At 33.7% G+C, this 7,291-nt stretch overlaps 2 protein-coding genes across 7 annotated transcripts in view; both read right to left on the bottom strand.

Moving 5' to 3' along the window:
* Positions 1–3,996, bottom strand: part of ppp1r13ba (protein phosphatase 1, regulatory subunit 13Ba) — a 42,647-nt gene extending 38,651 nt beyond the window's left edge. Inside the window, exon 1 of the mRNA XM_016534492.1 lies at positions 3,742–3,996. Coding sequence (XP_016389978.1) covers positions 3,742–3,750 — 9 coding nt within the window. The 5' untranslated portion in view covers positions 3,751–3,996. The remainder of the gene's footprint in view (positions 1–3,741) is intronic.
* Positions 3,997–5,644: 1,648 nt separating this feature from the next.
* The window catches only part of LOC107725240 (protein tyrosine phosphatase type IVA 2-like), a 5,340-nt gene continuing 3,693 nt past the window's right edge, over positions 5,645–7,291 (bottom strand). For 3 of the 6 annotated variants that reach the window (XM_016534443.1, XM_016534436.1, XM_016534450.1), the window contains 2 exons: positions 6,708–6,782; positions 5,648–6,617 (listed from right to left, as the gene is read on the bottom strand). In XM_016534443.1, coding sequence (XP_016389929.1) covers positions 6,506–6,617; positions 6,708–6,782 — 187 coding nt within the window. In that variant the 3' untranslated portion in view covers positions 5,648–6,505. Of the gene's footprint in view, positions 6,618–6,707; positions 6,783–7,291 lie in introns of all 6 variants that reach the window. The other 3 variants (XM_016534461.1, XM_016534470.1, XM_016534477.1) reach the window with 2 other exon arrangements.

The raw sequence follows: 7,291 nt of genomic DNA, 5'->3' as shown, positions 1-7,291 counted from the left end.
ATAATTTTATAACACTGAGGCTTTGGTCACTGAAGTTATTTTTAAGTTTACAATTTTATTGTCAATATTTTTAATACATCACAATCATAGTCATTACGTGATCACACATTTAAGGTTTAAACTGAATGAGCTCTTTTTCTTGCAGTAATTATTTCTTTGCTGTGTTGAAACACTTAATTACTACTGTAATACCGAGGAAATGCTGCTTTTCAATTGGTTTTATGACTGAGGCCTCAAGTAGATATGTATAGAAATGTTCTTTCTTTCTTGTAACGTATGCAAATATCAAGGAATGAATGTGTCTGTAATCTACAATTCACAACAATAGTGGAACTTGCTTTTAACTGAATAATTATTTGTCATATTTAGGACAAGTGCTTGTGGCAGCTGTCTTCTCTGAACAGCAGTCTGGTGAACACCGTACTGTTTCGGCCTCAGTACACTGAAGGTAAGGTATTTCATTTTTAATCTCTTATACAGCAGTAGAGCAGTTTTTGACTCAATCATGTGCTACACTTTATTTACAATATTAAATTATTTTTCAAATAATTTCTTGTGGATGAAGTATACATGTTAACCACTGTATTTATTTTCTTTTTTCACAGATCTAAGAAAACACCCTACAACCCCTAAAAATGTATGTTGCTACCTTGAATGTTTTCAATATTTTTTATTATATTTAATAATAATATTTAAAATAAACCATGTCATTGACTTCTTTATTGACACTTTGACAAACATATTTGTACTGTAATTTTTGAATGTCTTAAACTTGTTTTTCTTTTTTTTACTTCTAGAATACAACTTAGAAATTCCAAGTTGCAGGAAATGTTACATGAGTTGGCTCAACTTAAATAAAAGAGTTGTTTGAAATACGCACATAGTATATTGTACTTATTCATTTAGTTGTTGAAAATAGTGATTCTGAGTTACCAGAACTTGCGTGTAAGTTTACAACACTAAATAAACCTTTGTTATTACAAATTACTATTCTTATTTCACTTTACTTGGTTTTTTCAAGGCAATCGTTTGCATGCTTTTTTTAAGTAAGGTTTACTAATTGGAATTTACAGTGTATGTTTCTGATGTCTTTTACCGAAAAGCATAAAGTATAACAACTAAAATGTATTGAAAATACAACAGTGATCCGATGGCAGTCGTTTCAAGTCAACAGTAGTATGGCAACAAGTGGTGAAATTAAAGTTTTTTATGGTTTTTCATGGTTTACATAAAAAGGTTAGTTGATTAAGACTTCTTTATTCAATCTATATGCTTTAGACATGTACAACATCCACATATCACATAAATACTGGGTGCTTTATTAATAGAATTGTGTATACGTGACAAACAAACAGGTGAACAGGTTATTTGAACCAGTTTATTGAAATAAACTGTCTGAAAGAACCAGTTCACAGAAAAGAATTGGACTTCCCATCACTAATCTGTGCATGTTGGTTGTTTGGCAGATCGATTCTTAAAGTCTGCTTTTATAATTATATGTCAATCTGGAGTACTGAGGTTAATCGCACATGTCTGCATTGGAGTTTGATATGTTATGGAATCATTCCTGTGGTCTATGCAGCCAAAAAAAGGAAACATGCAGCCAAAAGTGAGGGAATCTCTGTTCACTACAGGGGAAGAGTGCAGTCCATTAACTCTATCAGTTAACTCTAAATCCACTCTCAGTCCAAGCTGTCTGAACTCTAAATGTGACTGCCTGTGCAAAGGTGAAAGGTTAACTTCAGTACAGAGGATGCTCCTTTCATTCACCTTTGACCCTTGACCCTATCTGGCTCTCCCTGTAATCTGTGCTCTAAAATGAGGGACACTGCTGCCTCATGGAGATGAAAAATAAAATGGCAGTTTCTATTTTAACAGTATTCTGTGCAATTGCTGGAAAAAGTGCTCCAGGATTTGGGGTGTGAGGGATTTAGAAGCACACAACCCTGAGTGTGTCACAATTCAGGAATTCCGACAACTGACCCAACCTTTCCACAGCTCACCGCAGAGCGCCTTAAAATACTCCCAGCAGGCTAATGTTTCATTCAACACAGCCACAAACTGCATCACTCTCACTCAGAAACAATGACAGTACAAGAAATCTGACAGGATGAGGGACACAAACACAACCAGAATGTAGAATAAATATCAGTAAAAGCAGAATGAATTAAAAATACATAGCATTTTATAGTAATACCTGGGTGAACAAGACAATCCGGGAACACTTTACAATGTTTCACTGGTTAACATTAGTAAATGTATTAGCAAACATGAACTAACAATAAACAGATTTTTAAGCAAAAATATTAAAAAGTAAAAAAAAAAAAAAAAAAGTATTATTAGTAAAAAAATATAGTTGTTCATTGTTTGTTCATGCTAGTTCACATTTCATTAATTAAATTTAAAGGGATAGTTCACCCAAAATTTTAAATTTATTGTTATATACTAACCCTCAAGTTCCAAACCTGTATGAATGTCTTTCTTCTACACAAAAGAAGAATGTTGGTAACCAACATTTTCTTCAGAATATGGAAGTCAATGGCTACCGGCAGCTGTTTAATTACCAACATTCTTCAAAATATCTTCTTTTATCTTCAACAGAAGAAAGGTTTTGAAAAACTTGAGGTTTAGTAAATGACAACAGAATCTTCATTTTTGGATTAACTATTACTTTACCAAATACAATGTTTTGATTTTAAATATGCATTAGTACATATTGAAATTAACATTGACTGATATTGATAATAAATAATTAATAAATTCATTATTAGTTCACGTTAAATAATGTGGTTAACTAATGTAAACAAAAATGAAATCGTATTGTAATTGTAAAGTGTTACTGACAAACATTATAGCTACAAGGAAAATAAACCAATATTGACCAAAGTGTGTGTGTGTGTGTGTGTGTGTGTGTATACATACATTTATTTATATATAATCTGATGCAAAGTATCACATAAAGCAAGGTGATGCTAGACTGCAAGTGCAGAACTTTTTCTAAGCCATTTTAAAAATCACTATTAGTATTAACCAACTGGTCCAAAAATGCCCTTTTTCAGAAAGAATCAAAAAGCTTTTCAAATCCAAATTTTAAACAAAACATCTATATATTAGAGCATAAATACATTCATACATTTTAAGAGTGGATAAGTGAAGAAGAAAAACTGTAGAAACAATTTTCACTCAGAAATTGCTAGTAAATTTCACAAACAATAGAAACACCAGAATTAGAAAAACTGAAATATTTTCTTATAAAATATACTCCAATAATCTTCTTTCAAAAAATGTTTTATAGTGTATGTAAATATAAAGAGATCCTATTGTGCATGTAATTCACTCTAGGACATTTTACAGTAAGCCAACTGCATTCAACCAAAATCTGAGAAGCCACGCACGGTACTGTTGTTTTGTTGACTTAAAATGATATACTGTATGTGACCAGTCACTTGACCCTCATAACAGGCAATTTAATATTTCATATTAAAATCCGTATCACACCCATTTGATATGATTTGGCACATGCAGTGATTTCTTCAGCATGCCTGCTTCTCTAACTCGATCCTTACTACGACTGACAAGCCATAAGAGCCGCATTCCTTCATGATAGTCTAACTGAATCCCGCAGTCCAACGCAATGCATACACGAGTTATGAATGTTGAGTGAGAGCTGTCAATCATGCTTCTGACCGACAGCTCTGAGTCTCAGCGGCAGTAAAGTATCATGAGCTGTTACAAACTTACCGGCATCATGATTGCAGACTAGCGAAATCAGACAGGAAGACCTGAATAAAAACAATACGTCTTTAACTTCCAAAGTAGATTGAACAAAAAGTTAAATGGATAATTCTGTTATTCAAGCCCTTTGCCCGTTATGAGTTTGGTCCTGTGAATGTGGTGAAAGGATGCGCCATCTGAACTGGGTCATTTACGTCACAGCGGCGTCCCAATCCAGTGGCTTCGGCGTTTTGTGCAGGTTTTTATGGCAAGCCGTTTTCACATTTATATCTTTAACTCGTATTTTTAATTTACGTACTATTTACAAGCTATTCATTATATTATTATACGGATATATAAGGACACTTTAATACATACAGTGTCTAAAAACTCATCCATCCAATTTGTAGCATGGAAACAGGAATAGATGCTGGTAAATATCTGAATAGTTACTAGTGGTTAAAGAATAAGTACTAACGACTGAAACAGGTACCAGCAACAGCTGGAACACATATAAGTCATAAGTGAACAGCCTAATAGATATTTGAACCACAGATCACCATTGAATTCAACTGAGAAAATTATTTATACTACCATGATATACATTATGTTTCTATTGTATTACAATCAGACATCTAATACAATGTTTCTTGCACATACTAGTGTATCAGATGTCCGTTCATGCCAAAAATTTCAGTTTTCCACCAGCATTAAGTGAAGAGAAAAAAAAACATTACAACAAAAAATAAAATTATTTGATTTTTTTTTTTTCATGCAGTGTCTAAAAACTCATCCATCCAATTTAATAAAGACTGAAACAGATACCAGCAACATCCGGAATACATATAAGTCATAAGTGAACAGCCTAATAGATATCTGAACCACAGATCACCATTGAATTCAACTGAGAAAATTATTTATACTACCATGATATACATTATGTTTCTATTGTATTACAATCAGACATCTAATACAATGTTTCTTGCACATACTAGTGTATCAGATGTCCGTTCATGCCAAAATTTCAGTTTTCCACCAGCATTAAGTGAAGAGAAAAAAAAACATTACAACAAAAAATAAAATTATTTGAATTTTTTTTTTTCATGCAGTGTCTAAAAACTCATCCATCCAATTTAATAAAGACTGAAACAGGTACCAGCAACATCCGGAATACATATAAGTCATAAGTGAACAGCCTAATAGATATCTGAACCACAGATCACCATTGAATTCAACTGAGAAAATTATTTAATACTAAAAATGAAATTGGTAGTTTTAAATTGGGATAGTAACAGCGTGTGATGAATAAATACAAGATATTAGTCACAATTCTGCTTACTAGTACTTTAAAAACATGTATTAGTAACAAAATATAGTGTAAAATACAATATTTTTAAGGAATAAATGTTAATATGGCTTGCCATGGTTGTAAACAGTCCGGACTACGGAATTACTAATTCTACTACTGCGAAGGTTTAGCTCATGAATATTAAATAGATCATACTGACGGATCTGCGCACACCTTCCTAAAGTATCCAGTCACGCAACGTGATTAATATTCATGAGCCTAACCTTTACCATAGTAGCATTCGCGTTCAGGCAACATCCATTTGACTGTCTGTCCAGTCAATCTGCATTGCACCGACTAGTGGTCAAGAAAAGAAAACCCCACCGAAAGTCCACACGTTAGAAATTGCACGAATATTCTCTTCGTTTGGCGAAAAAAAAAAACTGAAAAAATAAATTTTCTGTTAAAAAAAAATATATCTTTTTTGTATTAGATTGACATATAATACAAAAAAAATAAAAATAAATTCATATTGCCAAAGACATGTTTAAAAACACAGAAATACCATGGTACTTTTTTTGTTAGTAAATATATGATGTATCTTGTATTATTACACATAATGGACTGAACTGCTTTACTCATTCATGTTTAATAATATACATAATTAAGGATGTTAAATCTGATTTCAGGAATCAGATTCATGGAATTTGAATTACTTTACACCATAGATGAGTATTGAAAAAATATTCACTACCATGATATACATCACATTTCTATTGTATTACAATCAGACATCTAATACAATGTTTCTTGCACATACTACAGTGTATCAGATGTCCATTTATGCCAAAATTTCATTTTTCCACCAGCATTAAGTGATGAGAAAAAAAAAACATTACACCAAAAATAAAAATTTTTTTTTTTTTTTAATTCTCTGAATTTGACTCATTTCACAATCAGTTTGAAGAGGAAGTTTTGTTGATTGGATTATCTAGGATTTCATTCATCTGTCCATTTTACTGACGACCATAATCTAGTATCCATCAGTGCTATGAATCTCTTGGAATGTTTAATATCTATAACATTAGATACAGTAGTGGTGCCCATGTAACTTTGGAGAAGCTGACAGACTTCAAGAGAAGCACCAACAAAGTGAGATCACTTACAGCAGGATGCTGATCACCGCAGGATGTTGTTACACAATCCAGAAAACTGGGGACACCTAGTTTTAGATAGGGCATAAAACACTAACAACTGCAGTCAATCATTATACCAATGCGTTTGCCACAATGAAAAACATCACTAGCGAGACCTGCCTGTGAGTTTACAAGATTGGCTAGACTGTTTGGTCAAAAAAAACACTACTGCGTAACCTGTTTGTGTGCTTGGCACTGTAGTACAGCAAAATCCTGGTCCAATATAGTAATCAAACAAAATGGATCATAACACTAACAATAATAATTATATCAGTCGTTTCCAAAGATCCTTTGGATGAATGTTTATTTACTGAATGCAGCAGTTTTGACCATTGGCATCCTTGAAGCGCAGGCGCATCTTGGGTTTGTATTTTTCAAGGTACATAAGCTGTTTGGCGTTAAAAGCCCCACGCCTTTTCCTAAAAAGAAAAATGATCGGTCACATCACAAAATGACAAAAACAAATCATATTCCACAGAAAAATGAAAAACTTTGATTGTGTGACTCACTGACGAATATACTCGACAGCATCTTCGTACCTCATCCCGCATTCGATTAAGGCTATGGCCACCAAGACAGGAGCTCTGAACACACACACAAAAAAAAGCTGTTTTCATTTAAAACTATTTAAAATACGTCATGATTCATGACACTTGGTTACTGACCAGGAATTTCTCTGACTGATTTAGATAAACGCTGAGGTTCACACCATTACAGCACAAAATGTTCCAAAAGAACGACATATTTCTGCACATCAGGTCCAAGATAACTCAAAAATGACACAGCGTAATATCTCAGTGAGCTACAGACAGACAAACACAAACCAACACTTCATATCTGTGTGTGTGAATTAGAGCTGTGCGATTAATCGAAATCGTCATAAAATCGCGATTTGAGCTTGCGCGATTTCTAAATCGCTTTATAGCACGATTTTCCACGCCCCCGACCTCCCGCACGCAGTATGCTATCCGAACCAATCAGAATGCAGCGCGCCTAAATGGAGCACGAGAACAGAACAGACCGGGCGGGCATACAAACGTAACGCCAGGTCCACACACGTAACGCCAGCTCCACACACTCCGTCTGTGGTGCA

The sequence above is a fragment of the Sinocyclocheilus rhinocerous genome, unplaced genomic scaffold (genome assembly GCF_001515625.1).
Source record: "Sinocyclocheilus rhinocerous isolate Xijiao unplaced genomic scaffold, SAMN03320098_v1.1 scaffold1004, whole genome shotgun sequence".
NCBI classification, from domain to species: Eukaryota; Metazoa; Chordata; class Actinopteri; order Cypriniformes; family Cyprinidae; genus Sinocyclocheilus; species Sinocyclocheilus rhinocerous.
Note: the sequence above shows the minus strand (reverse complement) of the source record. Positions and strands in the feature narration are given on the sequence as shown.